The 26,931-nt window shown below is 53.1% G+C and overlaps 3 protein-coding genes and 1 long non-coding RNA gene across 12 annotated transcripts; 2 read left to right on the top strand and 2 right to left on the bottom strand.

The window, feature by feature from the left end:
* Nucleotides 1-264: 264 nt before the first annotated feature.
* On the top strand, nt 265-9,346 carry ADAMTS4 (ADAM metallopeptidase with thrombospondin type 1 motif 4). Its single transcript, XM_032633782.1, has 9 exons — nt 265-2,143; nt 3,241-3,564; nt 3,817-3,949; nt 4,498-4,668; nt 5,396-5,682; nt 5,791-5,977; nt 6,233-6,408; nt 7,342-7,517; nt 8,012-9,346. The coding sequence occupies exons 1-9, from the start codon at nt 1,520-1,522 to the stop codon at nt 8,436-8,438; spliced, it is 2,505 nt and encodes an 834-aa protein (XP_032489673.1). The 5' UTR covers nt 265-1,519; the 3' UTR covers nt 8,439-9,346.
* Nucleotides 9,347-16,106: 6,760 nt separating this feature from the next.
* Nucleotides 16,107-17,660, bottom strand: LOC116759299. The gene is made up of 2 exons (XR_004351411.1): nt 17,421-17,660; nt 16,107-16,384 (listed from the first exon to the last, which is right to left on the bottom strand). It is a non-coding gene; the product is annotated as an uncharacterized LOC116759299 (long non-coding RNA).
* B4GALT3 (beta-1,4-galactosyltransferase 3) lies at nt 16,601-22,604 on the top strand. Of its 3 annotated transcripts, XM_032642862.1 has the most exons (9): nt 16,604-16,690; nt 17,116-17,259; nt 17,518-17,660; nt 18,008-18,282; nt 18,814-19,049; nt 19,979-20,169; nt 20,278-20,400; nt 21,597-21,701; nt 21,835-22,604. In XM_032642862.1, exons 4-9 carry the CDS (start codon nt 18,021-18,023, stop codon nt 22,106-22,108), a joined length of 1,191 nt encoding a protein of 396 aa, XP_032498753.1. In that variant the 5' UTR covers nt 16,604-16,690; nt 17,116-17,259; nt 17,518-17,660; nt 18,008-18,020; the 3' UTR covers nt 22,109-22,604. The 3 variants fall into 3 exon arrangements, with proteins under 3 accessions (XP_032498761.1, XP_032498753.1, XP_032498769.1); XM_032642870.1 differs by lacking the exon at nt 17,116-17,259 and having other exon boundaries at nt 16,601-16,690; XM_032642878.1 differs by lacking the exons at nt 16,604-16,690; nt 17,116-17,259 and having other exon boundaries at nt 17,985-18,282.
* An 89-nt stretch (nt 22,605-22,693) lies between these two features.
* On the bottom strand, nt 22,694-26,725 carry PPOX (protoporphyrinogen oxidase). Of its 7 annotated transcripts, XM_032642815.1 has the most exons (13): nt 26,460-26,724; nt 26,191-26,285; nt 25,896-26,030; nt 25,647-25,762; nt 25,335-25,467; nt 24,891-25,035; nt 24,591-24,781; nt 23,873-23,933; nt 23,571-23,689; nt 23,383-23,493; nt 23,134-23,283; nt 22,997-23,039; nt 22,695-22,913 (listed from the first exon to the last, which is right to left on the bottom strand). In XM_032642815.1, exons 2-13 carry the CDS (start codon nt 26,275-26,277, stop codon nt 22,771-22,773), a joined length of 1,434 nt encoding a protein of 477 aa, XP_032498706.1. In that variant the 5' UTR covers nt 26,278-26,285; nt 26,460-26,724; the 3' UTR covers nt 22,695-22,770. The 7 variants fall into 7 exon arrangements, 3 of the variants coding, with proteins under 3 accessions (XP_032498706.1, XP_032498715.1, XP_032498723.1); XM_032642824.1 differs by having other exon boundaries at nt 24,891-25,048; nt 25,896-26,285; nt 26,460-26,723; XM_032642832.1 differs by having other exon boundaries at nt 24,891-25,048; nt 25,647-25,776; nt 25,896-26,285; nt 26,460-26,629.
* Nucleotides 26,726-26,931: the final 206 nt, after the last annotated feature.

Raw genomic sequence — 26,931 nt, 5'->3', positions numbered from 1 at the left:
GGTGGGGCCGAAAAGGGGAACCAGGTGGGGATTCCCTCTGATGGATTGACATAGGGTACTTCTGGGTTCCTGAGAGAGCACTTCTTTCTTGTGCTGGGGGCTGGCTGACTTGAGGCTGGGGGAGGGTTTAGGGCAGTTGGGAGTGGGTAGGAGCAGGGCCAAGAGCCTGGGGGAAGCTACTGGGAGCTGGGCCAGGGAAATGGGGAGTCAGGAAGTGGGGAGGGGGAGCTCTGGGGGGAATGGAGGCTGGAGGCAGAGTGGCTGTCTGGGCTTCTGAGGGGGCGGGGAATGGTAATTCAGGAAAGGGGATCCTGAGGGAGAGAAGAGACGTTAGGGAAGAGGAGGTGCCACCCTAGATCCCCCTTCTGTAAAAGGAAGAGTTGTTAACCCCTCCTGCCTTGTCCTCTGCCGGCTCCATGTGCCCATTCTAAGCAGACTCATCCTACCTTTGGGCACTACACTCCCTGATCACTGTCTCCTTGCCTGCCCCATCTCCCTGCCTCCTGTACTCTCTCCAGCTTCTTGGTCCCATCCTGAGCAGTGTCAAGCCACCTCCTTTCTTTGTTCGGCCGTCTTGATGCCTCCTTACCTGTTCCCCACCCTCTTTCCGTGGCAGCTCACTCAGTTCCCTCGGCCCTGGAAACCAGCCTCTAGGGGCAGAGGGCATCATGAGGGTTCCCTGAGAAAAGGGAGGATGTGCCAGGTTAGACAGTGGGAGCTAGAATTCTCCTGGGACCATGGTCCCTTCTTCGAGTGTGGTCCAGGCCCTTTCCCTGACTTCCTACCCCTCCTGGGGCTCTGTCCCACCAAAAAGGGAAAGAGACAGCTGAGAGCCGACTGTGGGGTTTGGGAAAAGACTATGTCATCAGCTGGCCCAGTGCCTATGATCCATCCGGCTGCTAGAGATTCCCCTCCCCTGGGCAAGTCCCTTTTTTTTTTTTTTTAAAGGAAAACAAAAACTAGATTTTTGGGAAGCAATGAAACACCCATCTGAGTCCTACCACCAGAGCTCCTGGCTGAATGGCTTATAGCTCAGCCAATCGTAGTGGCTCAGGACGCTTAAAAGCGCTGGCGCGGAGAAAGGCTGGGAAGAACTCACAGGGAGACCCACAGACTCATAGACACGGGAGACAGAGGAGGAGAAAGACAGAAACAAAGGCACGGCGGAAGGAGGCAGAGAGAGGACAGGCACAGAAGCGAAGCCAGACAGAGTCTGAGGGAGTGCAAAGGGAGAGGCCAGAGAAGCTGCAGAAGACACAGGCAGGGAGAAACAAAGATCCAGGAGAGGAGGGTGTGGGAGGAGAGTTTGGAGGAACCAGACCACTAGGCACCTCTCCTAAGCCTAAGGGCCAAGTTTTCTCCATCTTCTCTGAAGGTCCCCAGACCCTCTGAAAATTCTGCCTCTGACCCTGGCTGGGGTCCGAGCCCCGAGGCTGCAGAGAGGAGTTTTCCAAAGCCAGGGCAGGGAGGACTTGGTGCCCAGACGGCCTCAGTCCCTCCCAGCTTCAGCACCAGTGCCATGTCCCGGACGGACTCGCATCCCGGGAGGGGCTTGGCGGAGTGCTGCCTGTGGGGAATCCAACCCTGCCTGCTGCTCCCCAGCGTGCCCGTCTCCGAGCTGCTTCTGCTGCTGCTGGCCTCCCTCCTGCCCTCAGCCTGGCCGGCCAGCCCCCTCCCCCGGGAGGAGGAGATCGTGTTTCCAGAGAAGCTCAACGACAGCGTCCTGCCTGGTTTGGGCACCCCTGCCAGGCTGTCGTACCGCTTGCCAGCCTTTGGGGAGACGCTGCTATTAGAGCTGGAGCAGGACCCCGGCGTGCGGGTGGAGGGGCTGACGGTGCAATACCTGGGCCGGGCGCCTGAGCTCCTGGGTGGGGCAGAGCCGGGCACCTACCTCACTGGCACCATCAACGGAGATCCGGAGTCGGTGGCATCTCTGCACTGGGATGGGGGAGCCCTGTTAGGGGTGCTGCAGTATCGAGGGACCGAACTCCACATCCAGCCCCTGGAAGGAGGCACCCCTAACTCTGCTGGTGGGCCTGGGGCTCACATCCTACGCCGGAAGAGTCCAGCCAGCGGCCAGGGCCCCATTTGCAACGTCCAGGCTCCTCCCGGGAACCCCAGTTCCAGCCCACGAAGAGCCAAGGTAGGCAGCCCTGGAGTCTGTGTCCTCCTGCCATGTCTGTCCTACTGACCCCTATTCACCTTCTCTCCACCCACTTCCACTTCTGGCCAGCCTGCTGCTTCCCTCCCTTCTGTCTGCCTTTTCTCTTTCCACTGGCCTCCTTTCCTGGGAAGGCTCTGGTTTTTCCCTGCCCCAACCCTTCTCCTAGCCAGACCGCTGATCCCAAGGGGGTTCCCAGGGTTGGGTCAGAGACGCTATGCTGGGAATGACCACTCTCTCTCTCCACCCCGACCCTGCCTGGCCATGGCATCCTACTGGCACAGTCCCCAACAAGGAGGCCCTCCTGATAGCCCCTTGGCCTTGACTCTTTTCTGGGCCCCAAATTTGATTTTCACCACCAGCTAAAGGAGTGAGGTTTGAGGCCCAAGAGACTGGCCTCTGGCTTCTGATGCTGTCTTCAAAATTGTTCTGGCAAACTGCAAACTAGGGCAGGAGTGGACCGGGGAGGAAAGGCATCCTGAACCCCCTTCTGGTCCGTCCCCTTCCCACATTGCGGACTGACTGCAAGGCTGCCTGAGGCTCCATCCTTTCCTCCCTCCCACTCCCAGTCTCCCCCCTTCTTCCCTTCCTTCCTCCCTCCCTCTCTAGCTTTAATCCAGACCAGACGCTCCCTCCACACCCGCCACGCTGAGATCTGGCCCTGGCCCTAGCCGCTGACTGAATTGTTCCTCCAACCACACAGGGAAGACACGTTGCAGCCCAGCCCTCTAGCCCCAGTCCTGCAGCCCCAGACACACTCAGGCATGGGGGACCCCAAAGTCCCTCCCAGAGGCAGTCCCAGCTGCTTTTCACCTCTTGCGCCCACATAGCCCTGGGACGTGGCGTCCCCATCCCCTCCCCTTCTCAGAACCAGCAGATGATTTCGCAGCGTTACCACAAAAGCCCTGGGATTTGGAGTTGGGGGGGAGGCCCCACCGAGACCCATCAGGAATCCCGTGGGATGTATGTGGCCCAGCTGGCTCTGCTGAGTTCCAGACCCAGGAAGTAAGGGAGGGGAGAAGTGATCCATGGGTCTGGGAGGCTATTTCAGGATCCTCCTCCCCTTTTTTCCTCTCCAGCGCTTTGCTTCACTGAGTAGATTTGTGGAGACCCTGGTCGTGGCAGATGACAAGATGGCGGCATTTCACGGTGCTGGGCTAAAGCGCTACCTGCTGACGGTCATGGCAGCAGCGGCCAAGGCCTTCAAGCACCCAAGCATCCGCAACCCTGTCAGCTTGGTGGTGACTCGGCTAGTGATTCTGGGGCCAGGTGAGGAAGGGCCCCAAGTAGGGCCCAGTGCCGCCCAGACCCTGCGCAGCTTCTGTGCCTGGCAGCGAGGACTCAACACCCCCGAGGACTCGGACCCTGACCACTTTGACACGGCCATTCTGTTTACCCGTCAGGTGAGGCCCCAAGCAGCACCTCAGGCCATGCACTGCATAACCCCAAGAAGCACCACTACACAGACCGTGATGTAAATGGTGCCCCTGGAGCTGTTCAACATGGTGCCTGGCCCCAGCCACACTGCCAGTGCTATCTGGGCCCTGACAGTGCTGGATAACGCAGTGCCCAGGTCTCCACTAATCTGGATCTCAGCTCAATGGACGCTGGTGTCTTGGTTCCTCATGTATTGTCTCTGATCTCCCTCTCTACAGGACCTGTGTGGGGTCTCTACTTGTGACACTCTAGGCATGGCTGATGTGGGCACTGTGTGTGACCCAGCTCGGAGCTGTGCTATCGTGGAGGATGACGGGCTCCAGTCAGCCTTCACTGCTGCTCATGAACTGGGTAAGTTAGGGGTGGGGTCATGGGGCACCTGTGATGAGTGAGAGAGCTATCAGGGGTGAGGTGAGGGGACAGTGAGCTCACCAGGGTACAAGTGCAAGTCACAAGGTGTTTCTTCCTTTTCCCCAGGCCTAGGTCCAGGGCCATTACCCTTCTCTGCTCTGGATGTAGACATTTAGATTTTTCTATTAAATGAGATAGTGTGTAGAAATCTACTGTGAACTGTGTTTGGAGGGGAGGTGGCACAGTACTGAGAGAGATTATTCACAAGAGTCAGTGATAGAGGGGATGGAATCAGGGTTGGGAATGTAGGCTATAAGGAAAAGTCGGTAGGGAGGGGCCCTGAGTGTATCATGGTGAGAGGGGAGACAGAGCAAGGGGGGGCTACATATTGAGAAGCCCTTGGAGCACCAGAAAGACATTGGGGGCAGGTTGGGATGGGGAATGGATCTGACCATCCATACCTGCAACCAGGCTTATGATGGGCCTGCAACCCCCTGAGGGCACAGGGATGAGACCCCTGGACCCTAACAGGGCCTCTGCTCCCACAGGCCATGTCTTCAACATGCTCCATGACAACTCAAAGCCATGTGTTGGTCTGAATGGGCCTGGGAGTACCTCCCGCCATGTCATGGCTCCTGTGATGGCTCACGTGGATCCCGAGGAGCCCTGGTCCCCCTGCAGTGCCCGCTTCATCACCGACTTCCTGGACAATGGCTATGGTAAGCAGATGGCACTCCCCTTTCCCTGTGCAGGACCCAGTTCCTGCCCCCCACTGTACTTTCACTTCTGCCGCATTTCACATGGGCCAAACTGACTCCTTCCAACGTGCCTCCTCTGCAGTGTGGGATGGAGTGAGAAACGCTGCTGCCTTTGTGTGGTTCCCACTTCCTCTCAAAATAAATAGCACAGCTACAGGAGGCAAGTTTTGGCTCAATAGAATTAGAACTGACCTTCTAAGGGCCACAACTGTCCAACACCGCAAGGGGCTAGTTGTGAAAGAGGTGACTGCCTTGTCACTTGAGGTGTGCATGCCTAGCAGTATGACTATGGTTGGGCAGGGCTGTTGATGAGAAGCAGACTCAAGAATTCTGTAGCTGGTTGGAATAGGTAGGAAGATCTAGTGCTTTGAGTTCCTATCCTGATCCTGTTCCTTAGATGTGTGTAGACGTGTGACTGTAAGTTACCTCCCTTCTGTGTAGCTGATCTGTAAAATACACATAATAACGGTAACCACCTCATAGGCTTTGGCCATGATTAAACACGATGCTGTTGGTCAAGCATTTAGCCAATGTTCATCACATAATAAGCATTGAATACATTTAGCTGCTATTTAAAGCTTCTTCCAGCCCTAGAATTTGGATCTTAGGATCTGTCAGGCCCTGGGGAGCCCAAGGCTGGCACCCCTTCAACCTATTGGTGACGTCATACCCCTGCCTCTTTTCCCAGGGCACTGTCTCTTAGACAAGCCAGAGGCTCCCCTGCATCTGCCTGTGACTTTCCCCGGCAAGGACTACGATGCTGACCGCCAGTGCCAGCTAACCTTTGGGCCTGACTCACGCCATTGTCCGCAGCTGCCGCCGCCCTGTGCTGCCCTCTGGTGCTCTGGCCATCTCAATGGCCACTCCATGTGCCAGACCAAGCATTCACCCTGGGCTGATGGTACCCACTGTGGGCCCGCACAGGCCTGTATGGGTGGCCGCTGCCTCCACGTGGACCAGCTCCAGGACTTCAATGTGAGATCCCAAGGGCAGCGGGGGGGGCAGAGGGCCTGGGGGAGGAGGGAGTGGCCCTGAGCCCAAGAGAGTGTATTCATCCCACTCTTCCATTCTGTCCTTCTGCAGATCCCACAGGCTGGTGGCTGGGGCCCCTGGGGATCATGGGGTGACTGCTCTCGGAGCTGTGGAGGTGGTGTCCAGTTCTCTTCCCGGGACTGCACACGGCCCATCCCCCGGAATGGTGGCAAGTACTGTGAGGGCCGCCATACCCGCTTTCGTTCCTGCAATACCCAGGACTGCCCAACTGGCTCAGGTGAGGAGTGGGGGGGGGGTGGGAGCCTTGGGAGGGATGGGTAGGACGGAAAGGACTGTCCCTTGAGTTCAGGGACCAAGGAGGTGTTGACTGTCCCTGCTGTTGGGGGGAGTGACTTTACCCTTCAGGAAAGTGACAGGTAGTCTGTGGGGGAGAGAGCTGCCGTACTGTCTGGAGGTCTGAGAGGCTCGGTGGAGGGGCTGGTGGGGCAGCGTGAGGAGAGAGGGGCTCTGACTGTCCATTTTAACCCTACAGCGCTGACCTTCCGTGAAGAGCAGTGTGCGGCCTACAACCACCGCACTGACCTCTTCAAGAACTTCCCAGGGCCCATGGACTGGGTTCCTCGCTACACAGGTGTGGCGCCCCGGGACCAGTGCAAACTCACCTGCCAGGCGCGGGCACTGGGCTACTACTATGTGCTGGAGCCACGGGTGAGAACCGGGGTGCCCCAGGGCCCCGTCTAAGCTCACACACTACCCAACCCGCCCTCTGCTTTCGGATGGCAGAGATCCCAAACAGCACTACTGCTGGCGTTCCCACAGCCATGCCCGGGGCCCACTCAGACTTCTCTGGCCGTGGGTATTTAGAAAACTAGCCCTGGACTCTGGATAAGTTGCCAATCAGGCAGCTGTAGCCTGTCCCATTTCCCTTGGTTTCTTTCCCTCTCTCTCCCCCATCTTCCAGTGCTCCGTTTTGTGAGAATGGAAGTGTGTGGACTTTTGGGCCCTTCTCTGACCCCCTTCCCATGGGCTCCTCTGGCAAATTACAGTGGTGGCCTCATTGAGCTCATGGATGGCCAGTCCCTCACTGGACAGGCCTCCTGGAGACAGCAATGTCCCCGCACCGCCCCCCCCGCCCCCCGTGATAGGGCCCTGGGTTGAGGCTGAAGAAAGAACAAGCCTAGCAGGTTTGTATCCTTCACCCCTGTTCCGGGGAGAAAGCCTGCACGTTGACTGCCCTCTAGTGTCCAGCTGGGACGGTACCACCAAGATTGAGGGCTTGGGGTTGGGACTCAGACCTGCAATTCCCGTGTTGGCTTCTCTGCTTGCCAGCTGTGTAACCTTTGGGCAAGCTCCTAATCTTTCTAAACCTCAGTGTTCCATCTCTACAAACCTCAAATAGTGGTTGTGAGATTTATATAGCACTTAGCACCGTGCCTAATTCACAGTGAGTGCTCTGAAAATGGTGGCTTTTATGATTATCATCCCTTACAGTGGCTGGGGTTCCCTCCACACTCCATCCACATCCCCTCCCTGACCCAACTTTTCTGGCATCCCCTCCCTGATGGGATATGGGTCTCGTTCGACTTACCAGCCCGTTTTGACTAAGGAAGACCCTTTCATCACTCCCTCTCTTCTCCTCAGGTGGTAGATGGGACCCCCTGTTCTCCAGACAGCTCCTCAGTCTGTGTCCAGGGTCGCTGCATCCATGCCGGCTGTGACCACGTCATTGGCTCCAAAAAGAAATTTGACAAGTGCATGGTGTGCGGTGGGGATGGTTCTAGCTGCAGCAAGCAGTCTGGCTCCTTCAGAAAATTCAGGTTCATTCACTATTTATTTCCTCCTCCCACCTTCCTGGACGCTGTCCTGGGCCCTGGGGATACAGAGGTGAACTCAACACTGCTTCTCCTTTCAAAGAGCTGACGTACAGTCTAGTAGCGGAGACAGACGAGTTCACGGTTACAGCGCAGTGTCCCACCTGCTCAAAGGTTTCAGCCTGGGCTGCTGTGAGGGCACTTGTGGGCATCAGGGAAGGCTTCCCAGGAGGTGACCTCCCTTCTGGAGGAAGAATAGGAATTGGACAGGCACCAAGGAGGCGGGGCTTAGGTGGGCACCTCAGTAAGGGGGCAGCAGGTGTAAAGGCCCAGAGAGGAGGAAGGAGGGCACATTTGCATGTAGCTCAGATCTAGGCTGGACAGCTCACGTAGGTCTGGGGAGACAACCTTCTATACACATACAATCATAACAAACACAGCTCAGAAAGGCTGAGAGGATTCAGGGAGATGCTGAGTTCTCCTCTACTCCTTGCACACAGGTACGGATACAACGATGTGGTCACCATCCCCGCAGGGGCCACCCACATCCTGGTCCGGCAGCAGGGTACCCCTGGTGTCCGGAGCCTCTACCTGGCCCTGAAGCTCCCCGATGGCTCCTATGCCCTCAATGGTGAATACACGCTGATACCCTCCCCGACAGACGTGGTCCTGCCCGGGGCAGTCAGCTTGCGCTACAGCGGGGCCACTGCAGCCTCGGAGACACTGTCCGGCCACGGGCCCCTGGCTCAGCCTTTGACGCTGCAGGTCCTGGTGGCTGGCAACCCCCAGAACGTACGCCTCCGCTACAGCTTCTTCGTGCCCTGGCCAACCCCTTCAACACCACGCCCCCCTCCCCAGGACTGGGTGCACCGCAAGGCACAGATTCTGGAGATCCTCCGGCGGCGCTCCTGGGCGGGCAGGAAATAACCTCACCGTCCCGGCTGCCCTTTCTGGGCACCGGGGCCTCGGACTTGGCTGGGAGAATGAGGGGGTTTGGCAGCTGCCTCGCACCGAGACACAGTTGGGGAGGGGCTGTGAGGTGAACCCGCCCCTCCTCTCTGCCCTACCGAGCAGGCTGGCCCTGCCCGGGTTTCCTGCCCTGGATGGCTGGTGGATGGAAGGGGCTGGGAGATAGTCCCCTATCTAAACTGCTCCCTCTGCCCTGCTGGTCACAGGAGGGAGGGGGAAGGCAGGGTAGACCCCGGTTGTATTTATTTAGTATTTATTCACTTCTATTTAGCACCAGGGAAGGGGATGAGGGCTAGGGTCCTGGGGAAACTGACCCCCTGCCCTCGTAGCCCTCACCCTGTCTAGGAAATCCAGGGTGGTGGTGATAGGTGTAAGTGATCTGTGTGTGTGTGTGTGTGTGTGTGTGTGTGTGTGTGTGTGAGAGAGAAGATGTGTGTGTGTGTGTGTGTGTGTGTGTGTGTGTGTGAGGTTCCTCCTGCCTAGCTTTCCTCTCCCTGAATTTTCTTTTCTGGGAGAGGAAGAGTCAAGGGTAGGATAAGCCTTCAGGGAGTAAGGGATTATCATATTTTTAAATATAAATTGAATTCTGCTATTTATGTGCTCCTCTTGGAGTCAGACAGATGTGGGTTGCACCCTGGCTCCACATCTCTGAACACTAGTTTCCTCATTTGACAATAATAATACCTCCCTTGGAAATTTGTTGTAAGGATTAATGTAAATAAAGAACTAGCACAATGCCTAGCACTTGGTAAGCGCCCAACAAATGTCAGCTGCCGTCAGTTATTATTATCACCACCTTACCGTCCTCGGCTCCACTGTCCACGGAGCCTGCGGTGCACTTGAGGGTGGCAAGGATCTGCGTCAGCGGTGCCTGCCCTTGTCCCCCAGGCCCAATTCCTTTGGTTGGCAGAACCCTAGCCTGGATTTTGAAGGACTGTCAGAGAAAGGACAGTTCTGTCCCTGATCTCTGGAGGCTCCCAACAACATGGAGGCATAATAAACACTCGGCTACAAGCACAATTGACAAGAACACGAATGTGAAAACTAGAACGCTACCGTCAAAACAAACAAGCGCTTGGTAATGAGAGTGCTAGTTGAGGGTGCTGGGGGAAGCTGTTATAGAAAGAGCACTGGAGCGGGAGCCGATGGGTCTGAATCTCGGTTGGGGTTCAGCACCTTCCTAGCTGGTAGTGGTGGGTAAGTCACAGATGCTCAGCCTTAGGTTGCTCATGTGTGCAGTGGGGCTAAAACATACCTGTTCCCACAGGGTTGTTCTGAACAAATGTTACAATATTTTCAAAATAGTGAAGGCCGTACCCATGTGAGAAAATAGTGAAGGATGCACCCATGTGAGAAGTTATCCTTATGACTACTGAGTGACTGGTACAGGGTCCCCAGAATCAACCAGTGTAAACCCAGCAGACTTCTTTGAAGAGGTGATGTTAGAATGGAATTTAATAAGAGAAGTAGGGGATAGTCTGGAGGGCAAAAAAAAAAAGCATGGAGAGGGAGCCGAGGTGAGGGGGAGCCAGGTGTTCAGTGGTGGCGGAAATCAGTTCTACATTTCCGTCTGAGTAGGTGACTCTGCTTAAGGGAACAGGGTTGGGAAGGGCGGCAGGTGGACCCTGTAAGAATTTAGAGTCTTGACTGGTAGTAGCAGGACTGCTAGGGATTGGAGAAGGGCTGAATGTGGAGGTGAAGGAGGAGCTATAGGTAAAGAAGACCCTGAGGAGGGAGTGGAAGAGGGGGAAATGGGGGAACTAGGGGTGCTTCACTCTGCCATAGTAGCTCTTAGCTGGGCTGCCCAATACTGCTCGGGATATAGTGCTGGGACTAGGGGATTAAGCCAAGCCATGGAGAGTGTAGCAGTTGCGTACACTCTGCTCACTGGGGCTGGGCTTCGCTGCTCAACTTCTGTACGAGGCAGCGCCTTACACGGTGCCCTGGACTTTGTACCACCAAGTATGGCACTTACTCCCTTGGCAGCACTGGGAACAGGGCAGCCCCCTACTCTGCTCGGCCTCTTTTCTTCCGTATGCACGGCCCCCACTGCTGTGCTTGGGCTCAGGCCCTTCCTCCTGTCCTCCTACCAACCAGGCTAGAGGAGGGAGAAACAGGAGAGTGAGACAAGGCCAGAGCAATCTTCAACTATTTCATCTGATTAGCAAAATTGGACCGCCAATAACATGTTTATAGACAGACCTTAATGCTATGAGCTGATGGTACAATAAGCAGAGTTCTGTGCTAAGTAGATGTAAAGTACAAACGCCAACAATACACAAATAAAGATGCTCACTGCAATGTGGGGGAAGGTTCTGTACTATACCTCCACAAAGAGAAATATTGGGTGGTACAAAGAACTGTATGATAAGGGCAAATTGAACCGTACAGAGATTGATGCCTGGGCTCAATGGGCTATGAGGGTTAAGGAGGGTGAGTCTTGGGCTGGACCTTGAGGAACAGGTAATCATGGTAGCCCTTCTTACATTTCTTTAGTGCCTACGGTAATAAATCACTTATATAAATTATTTTAAGAGAAAGCCCTTTACTCACTGAGTAAGCTTCTGACTGCCATGAAGCAGTTTTTCCCAGAAAGTTACTGAGTTTAGAGGACACCTGTGTGATTGGATGGGTGGGGGGCGGGGGGAGGTATACAGTGAAAGAGAAGAGAAGACAGAGCTGCTCCTCAAAGAGAATTGATGGGTATCCTGGCCCTAAATCCCTAGCAAGGCCTCACCCCCTCCTGGAATGTTCTCGCCCCTACCACCCTTCCCAGACCCAGGCTGTAGACTGCCTAATATCCCAATGTCAGGGGTCCAACAAGTTCTTGCTATGGATATGGGGAGGGCATTATTGCCTTCATGGGTCTGAGCTGGGATGTGGGTGTACAAGCAGGAGGAGAAACAGGAATAACAGGAAGGAAGAAGGCATGGAGACAGTTCAAGTATCTGGTCCTTAAGGGAAAAAGAATGGTGATGAGCTGGAGGAAGAAGAGTCGGTGACTGCTGAGAGAACCCCGTCCCTGCAGAAGTTCAAGGAGAGATGGACAACTATTTTATGGGATGGCAAGTGTGCCTGTGTGTTCAAGGTGGGGGAAGAGGTCGAAGCAGTAACTGTGAGTTGGACCAGTTTCTTTAAGTCCTTTCTGTCCCTGAGATTCTCGACTTCAGTGATTAGAGTGGAGGAAATCTGGGCATTTGTCCAACTGGTGCCGTGGGACCAGCTACTCGGTTACATTTCTACTCCATCTCTGGCTCCACTTGTTTAATCTCCATACGGTATTAACAGTGTTTTGTTTTCTGAAATACCAGATTGATAGTAATTGACAAAACCAGCATCCCATTGGTCAGGACTTGTGGGGGAGGAAGGGGGAAGAAAGTAGAACTTAACGAAGTAACATTTTATTGGCTCAGACGATGCTTCTGAACAAGTTGAACACCTTCCCCATTGACTGTCGCTGGGGGCAAGCTAAAATCATTGGCAGCAAGAGTAACCAGCAGACAGCTGCAGGAAACCACCACTTCTAAAAATGCTCAGAAAGAAGCAGATGAGGGGAGGGGGGGAACAACAATTCCAAACAACTTCCTCAGATAGGACCTTATATGGGGACAGGCCCAGAGTACTTAAGTAGCTTTAGGAAGGAAAGGGAGGGGAGGAAGTATAGATTGAAGGCATCCCTCACAGTCTTTGAGCAACCAATAACAGGCCCTACAAACCCAGTAATAAACAAATACACAAACAGTGACACACACTGACATACACATGTCCAACTCCATAGAGATACATTAGCACATTCTCTTGATAATGTAGATGCAAATAAGCATTGAGAAGCTGAAAATGTGAGAACTGGGGCCTGAAAATGGGTCAGAGGAAATATATTAACTGACCTAATTCCCCAGTGAGAATGAATTGTTCATCCCACTTATTTGTTCAATAAATAAGCCATTTTGTTATAAACTAGAATCAAATCATTCTCTCACAGTGTCTGGAAAGGACACAGATTTTTGGAGTCAGACTGAATCTAAGCTTTGCAAGAGCCAAGATGTAATGGCATGATCTTAAATTACTTGATCTCTGTGAGCCTCAGTTTCTTTATCTGTAAAATGGGTATATTACCACCTGCGTTATGGAGAGGTTGTCAGAACTTAAGAACATAATGATGTAAATGCTTGGCCCTGTGTGTGGCTTCTAGTAAGTGTCAATACATGCTGATTCTCTTCCCCTCAAATCTCTTCCATTCCCTGTTCCCTTCCCACTCCTGCATTGGCCTGAGAAAATAAGTATACCAAGGAACTTTCTAGGTCAGATCTAAAATGGGCTATTTTGTACAATTTGTGCCAAAAGTTGTAGGTTACTTTCAGGGGATAATAAAAAGGAAGACATGGTCTCTGTCCTCAGAGAGTTCATAGTCTGGTGGCTAAGACAGTCAGGTAAGACAAAGATTCCAGACCTGTGTGATAGGTGCCATGATAGAAGAGGCGCATAGAATATGGGGTCAAGGAAGTGTTCCTGGAGGAGGTGTCTGCCTCCCCTTCTAGAAGTAAGCTATAAGGGCTTTTGGAGAGTAGGGTAGTGGTGGAAGGTGTGCTTGCTAGGTCAGCTCCCAGGCTCTGCTCTGTTATGCAAAATCAAAGTAAAGTGAACAGACTTGAAGCTGGTGGATAATACTGTAAAGCAACTGAGTCGAGTTGGAAGGGGTAGTTTTGGGGAGAAGCTAGCATCTCGGTAGAAAATGTTAAGTGGGAGAGAGAGGATTTTAAAGACATTGAGCTGTGTTAAAATGTGCTCCTGCTTCACTCTCCCCTCCCCCATCCTCTGATGTTTCCTTGAGAAACTAAGTAAAGATTTAAATTATGTTAAATTAGTTTTTTTTATTACTAGACTGCGTTTCTTCTGTTATGTTGTGTGTCATGACTGGGCCTCTAGAGGCCCCAGGATTTATTCAGAATACAGAAAGATCGGATGTTGTGGTGGAAACCAGCATATCAGAATTTAAGGTTTCAGAAACTAGCAATTCTAGGGGATGACTAAGCCCAGGATGCGGCCAGGCTGAAAAAGAGTAGAGATGAAGGTTCTTGAAAACAGGGAGCTTGCAAATGAATGTAGAGGAGTTATCAGAAGATGGTAGATAGGAGGGATAAGAAGGTGAAGTCAGTTTTACAAGAGTAGAACACCGTGGAGGAGCAGAGGCTGAGGAAGGGTCCTCTAGAAGAACTACATTTCAAGTTTCTGTATGTCTGTCGTTTCCACTACACAGTGAAATCTTTAAAAAAAAACAAAAAGTGAGGACTTTTACCTGGCTCTTACTTTGTGCTCAAAATCAGATGTATTGAATATCTGCTGTCTGCTGGCCCTTTTCCATAATTCTCACTAATTATCACAAAACCACTGAAGATGGGTTCACTGTGTGGATGAAACCGAGAGAGTGTACTGCTCAACATCACACAGCCAGTGGGTTTCAAAGCTACCATTGTATTCAAATCCAGTATTATCTAATTCTGAGCCTCCATAGGCACCTCAAACTCATGAGGTCCAAAGTTTAACTTGTCATCTCTACTGTTTCCCCCAAATGTGCCTCTTCTAAGTTTTTTTTTTTTTTTTTTTTTTTTTTGCGGTACGCCGGCCTCTCACTGTTGTGGCTTCTCCCATTGCGGAGCACAGGCTCCGGACGCGCAGGCTCAGCGGCCATGGCTCACGGGCCCAGCCGCTCCGTGGCACGTGGGATCTTCCCGGACCGGGGCACGAACCCGTGTCCCCAGCATCGGCAGGCGGACTCCCAACCACTGCGCCACCAGGGAAGCCCACCTCTTCTAAGTTTTGTTTCTCATTAAATGTCGCCACCATCCACCCAGTGATCCACATTAGAAATCTGGGAGTCGAGACCTCCCTGGTGGTCCAATGGTTAAGACTTTGTGGTCGCAATGCAGGGGGCCCAGGTTCTATCCCTGGTCAGGAAACTAGATCCCACATGCCACAACAAAGACCAGGCACAGCCAAATTACTTACTTACTTAATTCATTAATTAAAAAAAAGAAATCTGGGAGTCCTCTTGGAGTCTTCTAACTCCCTGACTTGACACACCCAGCCAGTCACCAAGTCCTATTTGCCTCCTAAAAGTTCTCAAAGGTGTCCTCTTCCTTCCAGTCCCACTGATATTACCTTGTTTTGCATGAGTTTCATCTCACTCCTGGATGGCTGCAGTAACCTCCTTGATAGGTCCCTGCTTCCAGTCTTGACCTCCAGTAATGCTCCTCGTTTCCACCGGAGTAAAATTCCTAGTTCTGATCGTAGCACCCTCTGTTTAGAGCACTTTAAGGCTTTCTTCTTGCCCACAGGATAAAACTCAATCTCTTTCAATGTGGTTTATGGAGTCTTTCATTATCTGGCACCTATTTACCTCTTCAGTTTCATCTTTCACCATTCCCCTGACTCTATCGTTTAGCCTGTTGATCCATTTTTTAATTTCCCCAACTCCCTAATTTCTTCCTCATTTCCAGACTTTTGCACTATGGTTTCCTGTGTCTAGAACGCTATTCACCTGTTAAAAGATAATTTTCAGAAAAGGGTAAAATTATGACTCTCTCACTGTTAAAGAAAAAATTATTCTGACACTTGTTAAAATGGTAAGAAAGACTTTATTCAGGACTATTGCAAAAGGTGCCAAGGCTATCCCAATCAGAGAGAGATTGGGTTCAACTCTGAATACAGTTAAGGACAGGTGGATAGTTATAGCCAATGAGCAGAATGAATCAGTAGACGGAAAATTACATCAAGAGTAGGGAGACTCTTGCTCAACCAACTTAGAATTCTTGCTAAAGGCAGGCCAGGGTGATCAGAAATTAAGGGTGAGGGGATTCTTGCTAAAGTGACTTAGCAGGATTCTTGATAAAAATGGCCATAGGCCCAAGGATGAGGTCTATTAGAAAAGAGGGCTCAGGGGAGCCTGTCTAAAATGTGGTCAAGGAGAGAGTTTTTGTCAATACACGTATAAAAATGAACACCTGTTAAAGATTTTATTTAACTCATAAGGAAACCAGCAGATGTTATAACTCGTTAAAAAAAAAAATCTAAAGAACAGACACATTTACAGATCAGAAATAAAGAAATACGAAAATGGAGGCAAAATTGTTTTGTTTTGTTTTTCCCGCAATGCGGGGGGGGCGGGGTGAGGAGGGGAGTAGGGGGTTAATTGAACCTCTCTCAGACAGGACAGAATTTGCATGTGGATCAGTTAACCTACACAGAATTGTAAAATAGCTCCATGGAGACTGAATCTTATAAAACAGAAGGACATGCGATAGACAAGTCCTTCAGGTTTCCCATTAGTCATCACTTCTTCTGGGAAACCTTTCCCAAACTTCAACTTGTGAATGAGGTGCAATTTTTAGGCTATCATATTTATCACACTATATTGTGTACAACTACCCTGACCCCCTTCACCCCCACCCCGACCCCGCACAAAAGAACATGAGCTTTTTGAGGCAGACACTGCGAGTTATTTAAGTTTCCTCAGTTTCTAAGTAGAAGCCACAAGATAAAACATATTGCATATTAACGAAGCGTCCATCTTACTCTAACATCTGGGGAAACACATTTTTACATTAAAGCGGACGCTGCCCTTCCCTCCACACTCAACGTTTCCTTGTTTTATTAACCGTTTCTATTTCAAGGCCTGCGGGATACCTTGGGGATACAAAAATGCGCCAGAGGAGTCTGCAACGATGTACCCTGAGCAAGAAATAATTTTGATAATAAGTGGCACTAGGTTAAAGGGGGCGCCGCTGACACACTGGGAAAGGGGCTCAGGTCAACTTCGGGCGATAGTGAGGTCTTCCGATGCACCGGCCTCTCAGTACGTCTTGGCCCCGAGAAAGGTCCCGGTTTGACTTGATGTTTTCACAAGTCTGAGGGGTGAGGGGTGAGGGGTGAGGGGTGGGGGGTGGAATCCCGTTGGAAGTCGGTCCGGTGGGGATGAGCCCCCGCGCCTTCTCCCGAGGGATCGAGCCCCGAGATGCCCGCGCGGTAGCTTCACTCGTGCCCCACAGGCCGCGCGGGGCTCAGACCCTGCGCTTCGCGGGCCGGGGCGGCTCCACCCTAGGCCCCGCCCCGTGACGCGAGGCCCCGCCCCCGAAGCTCCCGCTTCCAAGATGGCGGCGGCGGTTTCTTTCCGGCTGTTGGGGTGGTGGTGAAGACTGGCTGCAGAAGGTCAGGTGTGTGGTCTGGGGCTGGTGGGGTGAGAGGCACGGGAGAAAGGTTCGGGAAATTGGGAAGGTGAGAAGTTTTGGGTAAAGGCTGGAGACAGCCTTGAGCAGGGGGGGGGGACGTAAGTGCAAGTATGGACAGAGGCCGGTGGGCTCACATTGCAAGGTAGAGCAAACGCAGGAGGAGATTGGGGTGGGATGAGGGTGCTCCGAAACAACTGGGCTGTAAGCCCCTGCAGAGCGCTGACCACGCCCCTCTAGGTGAGCTAGCCCAGGTACCTCTGACAGGTTCTGCCCAGCCCTCCATCTCCCTATCTCATTTCACCAATAACTCCTGATCCCCACCTCCGATAGGACCGGGGAAAGATAGAAAAAGGTAGGGGATGCTACCCCCATCCTATTCCCCGCCGCGCTCCAAGGTTGTTTGCATGCAGCTCCCAGGTGGTCACGCTCCCTGCACCTGCAGAGCTAGCTCCCAGAAACGTGAAGAACGGAAAGGAGCCAGTTTCCTCCGCCTCCCTGGGTTCTCTTGAGGCCACTCCACAGTCCTGTTAAGACTGCCTCACCCCCTGGCGAAAGTAAGATCTCCGATAGCTTCCCTTTCCCCACTCTCCAAACAGGTTGGTCTTGCTGGGGTGGAGGATGGTTAAGTACAGAGTGAATCTGACAAACTAGAGGGTCACGGGGGAGAGGCCAGGGACCTAGCATCTACTGCTGCACCCCTTTTCTCTCCAACCACTTTCCCTCCCTTCCCCAGCTGGGAAACCGGCTTCACCCTGATCCTCGTGTCTGCCCCTCTGCGGGTGGCTGGCTATCCTTGACCACTTCTGTTTCAGCTGGTCCTAAGATTGCTGTTGGAGTGCTGGATGGAGCCTTTCTCTGTCCTCTGTGACATTTCCAATTTTATATAATGCCTCACATCTCTGCTCCCCCGGGACCCCGTGGAGTCCCCATCCTGAAGAAGACAGCTTGAACCTAGGTGAGTCTATCTCTACCCCCTCTAAAATTGGAAGGGAGGTTCTCCAGAGAATGCTCTGAAATGGCCTTGGGACATGAATGATGTAAGCATTCTTGGGGACTGATAGTAGGTGATAGGAGTGGTTTGAGGGAGGGGTGGAGGAGAGTGAAACTTGGGCTGGAAGTGACAGGTGGTAGGTCTGCTAGTGGTAGCATTCTATTTCTTTCCATACATCTGTGTGCTCCCTTCTGTGACTCTGTTCTTTTCCTCTTTACCCCTGGCACCGCCTTCATCCCTGCCCAATGATCTCTTTCTGCTGGCTTGCTCTCTTCCTGCCTGCCCCAGCACTCTCCTCTCTGCCTCTCCAGACCACACCCCAGGATGCTGCGGAGGCTGCTGGAGCGACCCTGCACTCTGGCCCTGCTTGTGGGCTCCCAGCTGGCTGTCATGATGTACCTGTCGCTGGGGGGCTTCCGAAGCCTCAGCGCTCTATTTGGCCGAGAGCAGGAGCCGACATTTGACTACTCTCATCCCCATGATGTCTACAGTAACCTTAGTCACCTGCCTGGGGCCCCTGTTGCCCCAGGGGTCCCCCCAGCTCCTCAAGGTCTGCCCTACTGTCCAGAACGATCTCCTCTCTTAGGTGAGTGCAGAAGGAAGGCAGAAGTGAAGGCGAGGACAAGGTGTGGGGACAGGGAGGCTTGGACAGGCATAGGATGGCAGGAGTGGGCCTTAGAACAGGAGGCTCACGTAACTGGAAGGGAAGCTGAGGTTGAGATAGAATGGACTCTAAATTTGGAGTTTCGACTGGGCTCTTGGGTTGAGCCACAGCCCATTTATGGGCTCTTCTTGCCTTGGGCTAGGACTTGCTTCTTTTGTAGATCACTCCTAGTTTAGTGAGTTAGTTGGAAGTCCATCTGTTCTCTCCATCCCCTAACTGTAAGCTTCTAACCTTGTGAGGCAGGGGGGAGTTATGGAACCCTCAAATAAGAAGGTAGGCTAGGTAAGGAGCCTTCACCTTCCAGACTTTGCAAAGCTGTCCCAGTGATGGGGAACTCAAGGTTTTGTGAGGTTTCTGAGCAAGGCCTTGGGGGAGCTGAGCCCCAGAATAAGACTGCCAGGGACAGTTCTTCTTGCCCTTCTAATCCCTGACCTTGCCATTCCCTCCCAACAGTGGGTCCCGTGTCCGTGTCCTTTAGCCCAGTGCCGTCACTGGCAGAGATTGTGGAGAGGAATCCCCGGGTGGAACCGGGGGGCCGGTACCGCCCTGCAGGGTGTGAGCCCCGGTCCCGAACAGCCATCATTGTGCCCCATCGTGCCCGGGAGCACCACCTGCGCCTGCTGCTCTACCACCTGCACCCATTCCTGCAACGCCAGCAGCTTGCTTATGGCATCTATGTCATCCACCAGGTACCCCCAATTCCCATACCCTTCTGATTTTCTTTCTTATAAGGAAGCCTCAAACAAATTCCACTCCACTCTCATCTGATGGATCCCTGAAATAATTTTAAGAGGGTCAGACAAAAAAGAAAAAAAGAGGGTCAGACTGTTGAATGTGAGAAAGCAGGGGGCTTCCCTGGTGGGGCAGTGGTTAAGAATCCGCCTGCCAACGCAGGGGATACAGGTTCAAGCCCTGTCCGGGAAGATCCCACGTGCCACAGAGCAGCTAAGCCCGTGCACCACAACTACTGAGCCTGCACTCTAGAGCCCATGAGCCACAACTATTGAAGCCCGCGCGCCTAGAGCCCATGCTCCGCAACAAGAGAAGCCACCACGACAAAGAGTAGCCCCCGCTCACCGCAACTAGAGAAAGCCTGCGTGCAGCAACAAAGACCCAATGCAGCCCCCCCCAAAAAAAAAACATATACACACACATATATATAAAAAGAAAGCAGCAGCTGGCACTGCTCTGCCAACGTGTTAGTCCCATACTTCTCCTTAAGGATATTCCCACTGTCCTATAATCTTCCATGATTTTTCCATTCTTGAATTTGGAAGTGGATAGATTTGGGCTAAAATTCTGGGTTCTGCCACTTGTTCCATATGTCACCTTGAGCAAGATCCCCAACCTGCTAAAATGAGGCAGAGAGTGGTAACTAATATACCACCTGTTCCACATGGTTGGTTTGTTGTCGGGATTAAATGCTGAATAGCAGCATGTAAGTGTCAGGCACATACTGATGCTCAAAAAATTTTTTGTTGAATGAAAAAACAAAGAAGTTGTCTTTCTCTTCATTCTCCTTGTCCCATACCCCACTTTGATTTCCCTCTTCTCACTTTTATGCTTCTTTTCCATGCTACCTATAGACCTAGTTTGGTCCTCCGCCATTATCTTCCAGGCTGGAAACGGAACATTTAACAGGGCAAAGCTGTTGAATGTTGGGGTGCGGGAGGCCCTGCGTGATGAAGAATGGGACTGCTTGTTCTTGCACGATGTGGACCTCTTGCCAGAGAACGACCACAATCTGTATGTGTGTGACCCCCGAGGACCCCGGCATGTTGCTGTTGCCATGAACAAGTTTGGATACAGGTAGAGGGCATGAGAGGGTACTGGAAGCAGGAATTCCACCACCCAGTGGACGAAGGGGGGACGGCCCCCCAGAAGACTTGTGGAATCCAAGGATGTTTCTCTCCCCAGCCTCCCGTACCCCCAGTACTTTGGAGGGGTCTCGGCGCTCACTCCTGACCAGTATCTGAAGATGAATGGCTTCCCCAATGAATACTGGGGCTGGGGTGGTGAGGATGATGACATTGCTACCAGGTCAGACTTCCTGCCACCACCTCCCTCCCTAACCCCAGCCTGGATCACTGTCCTGTGAGACCACCCCTAGCCATAGTCCTTTACCGCTAACTGTTAGCTCCCTGGTGCTGCACTGTGCCCATTCCTCTCCCTTAGTCTTTTCAGTCTCTACCCAGGTCAGGATTTGCATGCTGCTCCCCATTCTTTTGTCCTTCAGTCTCTTAGATCTGGTTAGTAATGTCCCTGGGAGAGATCAGATCAGTAGACTATAGTATCATGGGATTCCAGAGCTGGAAAGGGGCCTAGAGACAGTTTAGTCCTGCCTCTGCTAGGGTTGCATCCAAACCACACTTCCCTTCAGGGCTGGGAGAGGAGAGGCTCAGCTCCACATAGCCCAGAACCACTTTTTTTTTTTTTTTTTTAAAAAAAAAGGGCCTGTGCCATTGGCATGATGCCAACTTATTTTTAGCATGTGAAACATTTTGACCTTCAGCCTCAGCTGACCCAATTTCCTATCTGTCATTTGACTATTTGAGCTTGATATGCTGGACCCACTGCTTCTCCTCCCCCTTTGTCCTCGGGCATGACATCTCTATGAATTCTTGTCTTCTGTATGTGTGTAAAGCACCCAGCAATTTCTAAATGTATGTATTCTTTCAGTACCTTCCCAGGCTACCTTCACTTCTTGCTTCTGTGGGTCAGAGTGGGAGTTTGTTTCTTTCCAGGTCCTGATTACTTGGTTCCACTCTTTTCTTAATGTGGGTGGGGGGTAGGGGATGTGGCAGAGTACTCGTCTAAATAAGAATCGCTGAGCTTGGGTCTGTGACTCCCAGTCTTGCCCTCCCTTTTTGAGAAAATGGCTCCTCTCCCGGTCCTTTCCAGACTGCAGGGGCAGCTCCTGGGAGCCATTTAGGAAGCAAAGGTGGGAGGTACAAATCTACCTATGCCAATTGTCTAAAGCCCCCAGGGTGCCTGGCAGTAGGCCCTGAGGATCTGGATACAGCCAGGCTTTTACATTCTCTTCAGCCATTTCCTTCTTGTGTTTGACTTTCTCTCCCCTTCCAGTACTTGGCACTTCTTTTGCCTAGTTAGCAATAGCTGTTCTTTGTGTAAAGAAACGTGCAATTCTGTCCTTGCTAGCCTTAGCTCTTCTTGCCCACCTGTCAGCAGCTTTCTTCTGCTCTGGATCCTCCAAGTTGCCCTCACTTTTCCCATAGGGTACGCCTGGCTGGGATGAAGATCTCTCGGCCCCCCACGTCTGTGGGACACTATAAGATGGTGAAGCACCGAGGAGATAAGGGCAACGAGGAAAATCCCCACAGGTAGGATGGGACGGCTGCCTGGGAATTATTCCTGGATCCTCAGGATTCTGCACCCTAGCCAGGCAGTTCCTGAAGGTTCCTAGATTCCAGGCTGTTCCTTTCCAGGTCTTAGTCTCCAATCTCTAATCCTCAGATTTGACCTCCTGGTCCGAACCCGGAATTCCTGGACTCAAGATGGGATGAACTCACTGACATACCGATTGCTGGCTCGAGAGCTGGGCCCTCTCTATACCAACATCACAGCAGACATTGGAACTGACCCTCGGGGTCCTCAGACTCCCTCTGGTCCCCGTTACCCACCTGGTTCCTCCCAGGCCTTCCGTCAGGAGATGCTGCAGCGCCGGCCCCCAGCCAGGCCCGACCCTCTGCCTGCTGCCAACCACACAGCTCCCCATGGTTCACACTGACTCCTCCTTAATCATGAAACTGAATCAGAAGAGTTGTGTTCTCCCCACCCTCAGCTCCTCACTGCTCTTAGAGGGGATGTGGGGGAAATGAACTCTACTGCCATGCTGGGGGCAGGGGCCTCTCCTCACTGCTGGACTGGAGCTGGGCTCCTCTAGCCCTGGGGGTCCCTCTTTCTAGGGTCACCAGCCAGGGCTTATGACTGTGAATCCTTGAAGTCATGATTTTCTGTGATGACTCCTAGGAGTCCCCTGCCCATGGGGTAAGAGCAGGGCTGGACCCCAAATCCCTTCCTCTTCCATGGAGAGAAGAATGTTCTGACTTCTCCCGGGACCTCTGTGAATATTTATTCTATTTATGGTTCCCAGGAAGTGTGTTTGAAGGAAGCCCCTCCCAGGGTACTTTCTGCCAGTGCTGGAGTAGCTCCCTCTTCTGGACCTTGCTCAGGGGACTGGGATTTTGATATATTTTCTAATAAAGGACTTTGTCTTGCCTCTGCTCCTGCTTTCTGTATCCTAAGCACCCTTTACCTACCTTTGCTCACCCACCCCACCCACGTCCACAGGAGACAGAACAGCCAGACCAAGCCATGCTCCAGCATCTTTTATTTTCATGGGTGAGAGAATCCCTGTGAGCAGGGGCAGGAAGAAGTGGGGTTTGAGAATCAACTGTTAGGTTCTGTGCCCAGGACACGGGCTGCTGCCTGGCGCCCACTCTCTATACAATCATTGACAGCAACCCCCTCATACGAGGCTCCGGCCAGAGTCAAAGGCAGCTTCTGAGCAGCCAGGAATTGGGTAGCTGACTCTGGGAGGAAAAGATAAAAGGAATGTTACAACTGGGGGTCTATTTTCATAGCTCCTCTCAGCCCAGCTGCTTTCCCAACTTACCCAGTTTTTGCCAGTGGCCTAAGGTATACTGGGGGATACAGTTCTGGGGAGAGAAGAGGGGATACAGGGAAAGATTATTACTGATGTTCCACGCCTGGGTAGTCCCTGCCTCCAGTGGGTAGCTGAGGAGTGTTTACCTTGTGTAGATGGACCAAGCAGTGACTTGGTGGCTCCTTCAGTCCCAACTGAGTGGCAGCTGCTTTCTCTGCCTCCTTTTGGAACAGCTCCTGAGATAAGACACTGCCCCTGGCTTCTAATGTCCGTAACCAGGAACCTCCCAACATCACCTAAAGAGGGAATATGGCACTGACCAGCCTGGCCTTACTACGCTGGGGCACAGAGGAGCTCTTGGGAAACTCCCACTAAGCAAAGCTGCCTTCTCTCACAGTCACTCTGAGGCCAGGGGGACTCCCATCCTGCTCAGGGAAAGCAACTGAGTCATACACGATTCCCAGGATGCCTGGGTCTTCTGAGGATGGCACCAAATGTCCAAATCCCTGGAGAAAAGGAAGAGACTGGGTCAGGAGGGAAGAGTTCCCGTTGAGCCCACATCTCCCCTTCTTCTGTGTCACACCTGGACAGGCAGACGACCTCCTCGGTACTGCAGATTCACCACAGCCACAGACACAGCAGTGATGGTACTCAGAGCACGAGCCAGCGGTGCAGCCTCAGCAGGGAGCAGCTTGCTGAGCACTGGAGGAGAGCAGGCAGAGGCCTGCCTCAGGAGGCGTTCACACTTCAATTTTACCAACCCTCCTTGGGATTAGACTCCCACAGGGTTGACCAGTTCAGGGGCATGGCATGGTCCTGCTGGCCCAGAAAGAAGCTACGTTGCCTCAACCTGGTTGGAGAAGGGGAGGGTGACCACCACATTACCTGAAGCTGGAATGGCACTAATAATGTGGTCAGCCTCCAGGTTGCTGTCCCCTAGAGACACCTGAGAGGAAGAAAACATTTAAAAGACACAGAGGGCTTCCCTGGTGGCGCAGTGGTTGGGAGTCTGCCTGCTGATGCGGGGGACGCGGGTTCGTGCCCATGTCCGGGAGGATCCCGCAGGCCGCGGAGCGGCTGGGCCCATGGGCCATGGCCGCTGAGCCTGCGCGTCCGGAGCCTGTGCTCCGCAACGGGAGAGGCCACAACAGTGAGAGGCCCGCGTACCGCAAAAAAAAAAATAATAATAAAATAAAATAAAAGACACAGAGATCATGGGAATTTTGCCTTAGTTTCCCAGGCAGGAGAGAGACTGGGTGCTGACTCAGGATGAACAGACTAAGTAGTCAGCACAAAAATCATCCCATTACTCCAGGAAATGGGCCAGACAAAAGCCAGTGGGCTACTCTGAAATGTTTAGTGGAGCTCAGTGGTTCTTGCCCCTAGCTGGGAGCCACTTATATATATTCTATCCACAGGTTTGGATCAAACAGGTCTTGGAGGAAGGTCCACAAATAAGGCCTAGGAATGTGGAGTAGCCCATATTTAAATAGCTTCTAGGACAGGAGAACAAGGAGAAACTCCAGTCCTGCCAGCTAAAGCATTTAGACAAAGTTGGAAACTCTAACAGACAGGTTCATTACACTCCAGGGGGCTCTCCTACCTTCCAGCACCCTTCTGCTTCGAGGCTGAGCCCACAGACTGGCTGGCCTCTGAGAACACTGACACCCCTACTAGTCAGGTGGGTGTTAAGGGCCTGAGGCAATGTCTCCAGCCCTTCACGGAGTGACCACTGGCTCCAGCGCTCAGCCCGAGCCTGGCGAATAAGTGCTGAGTCTGGCTGTGGGCCCCGCCCTGCAGAGGAGGAAGTAGAGAAGCATCATTAAAATAGCACCCCTTGCTTCCAGTCCCTCACTCTGGCAGTCCTTAATATCTTCAACCCTTGAACCAACTCCCCCCTCACCTGCCCCCAGCAGCAGCCCCAGTAATATGGATCGATGGGTTTGCTCAGCTTGGAAGAGACTGGGAAAGCAGGACCTGATGCTGAGCTCACGGCTGTTGCCTGCAAACACTCCACGGCAAAGACTGTCCATGGCTAGAGACGCCACCTTAAGGGTGAGACTGGGATTGAGAGGCCAAGGAATAAGTTGCACTAATTTCCACTGTCCCTGCTTGGCAGAGAATAGGGGTGGGGTGGGGTTTGGTTGGAAAGCAGTCCCACTATTACAGAAGGATGGAAAGGAAATGAAGGCATTCACCCCCAACACTGAGTTTGGGGGGCTACTGGGTATGAAGAGAAGAGGCCATTTTCAGATGATACAGAAGAGGCCCTAGTGGAAGGTTTGAGTATGGGGATCTGCAGCTGGTTTAGGAGGGGAGGGATTTGGGGGCTTCTGGGCGGTGTTACCTCAGGACCAAGGCGACGCTGGGTGAAACTGTGCACAGTCTCATCAGGGTCTTTGCCCCGGGGCGTAGTCAACTCCTTCAACCCAGCCCAAAACAGAGGTTTGGAGAAGGGAGGTGAAGGGCGGAGTAGCCCCCTGCATGGAGGAAGGCACAGTGAAGAGGGAGCTCTGATTTAACCCCCCAGCTCCAGGGGGTCATTTCCATTCATTTGGCCCCTTTTGCTGGGAGGGCTGACAAACTGGAAGATGAGGAAATGGAAGGGATGTAAGGATGGAAGCAGAGAAGGATGGCAGTAAGGAGGTGATAGCATTACCTGAAGCCAGAGGGCAGGGCGTGCAGGGCGCCACCTACATACAGGAACCTATTCTGGGCAGCTGCATGGTCTCCCCGGACAGGCAACACTTCTGAGTCCAAGCCAAGCTCGGAAACCTGCTCCACACGTCCTCAGAAAGAGCATAAACTAAGGAAAGGACTGACCACCAAATCTACTTGCTCCCCTTCACTCTATTCTCCAGTGAAGGTCCCTCCACAACCTCTCCTAGGCATTCCACAAGCCGCTCACCATGAGCAGGGTCCGGGCTCCCAGGACTCCCGCCGGCCGAATTCCTCGAGGTCCAAGTTCAAAGACAGCACCATCTGGCCCTCGTACCGAGCGGATCCAGCCTCCCAGGCGCTCGCTGCCCTCCACCAATACCACCTGGGGACAAGAGGGAGACACTGCGGCCTATAGCCGCGGCCGCGGCCGCGGCGGCGTAAAGGGTCAGGAGGGGAATGGGGCGGCGCATTCCCTCTTCCTGGAAATGGAAGAGGAGTATTAAAGGAGGCTCCCTCTGGCACGGAGGGAGGGGGGCACTCACCTTGGGGGGACAAGGGGCCCGGCTCAGGTGATAACTAGCGGCCAAGCCGCTGATCCCTCCGCCCAGCACGACCACGGTCCGGCCCATGGTGAAGCCTGCGGGTGTGGAGGCGATACGGACAGGCTGACCAGAAGCACCCTGCTCTCCAGAAGACCTGCGGGTTCCGCGTTCCACCCCCGGCCATTCGCTGCTTTAGGGGAAACTAAGGCAGAGCCCGCGGATGGGGTGGTGGAACTGTGAGGTCCCCCCGCCCAGGGCCTAGGACTCACCCACGAGAGGAACGAGAAAAATGAGGGGAAAGGAGAAGACAGAGGTCTCAACACATCATGCCGCCGGCGTCCCAGAGGCGGGGGCTGGGAGGCGGATAAGGGCCACACCCACGCTATCTGCTAGCGCAGGGCTCCGGGCTCCGACCTGCCGCCAGTCTTCTGAAGCGCTTTCCCTCCCGCCCGCCCCCACTAGGCCTAGAGTTTCAGTCCGCTGCCTCCACCGCCCGCCCCCCTCCCAGTATTTCGGTCTCTCCGACTCTCCGTCCACTCTATTCTCGCGGCACACTCCCGACCTTACCTTCCTGCTCCTGGATTGGTGGGTCCTGGAAGGCCCCGATCACACTCACCAATGAAAACACTGAACCGGCAGCGGCTCCTCCTCCCGCAAAGGCGGAGGGTTGGCCCCTGTAGAAGGTTGCTGTGTGGAGCTGGAGGTTAGTTAACTGGTTCGATGCCAGGTTGGAGAGAGCAG

This window comes from Phocoena sinus, chromosome 1 (assembly GCF_008692025.1).
Source record: "Phocoena sinus isolate mPhoSin1 chromosome 1, mPhoSin1.pri, whole genome shotgun sequence".
NCBI classification, from domain to species: domain Eukaryota; kingdom Metazoa; phylum Chordata; class Mammalia; order Artiodactyla; family Phocoenidae; genus Phocoena; species Phocoena sinus.
The sequence above is the reverse complement of the archived record's forward strand: the minus strand, read 5'-3'. Positions and strand labels throughout refer to the sequence as shown.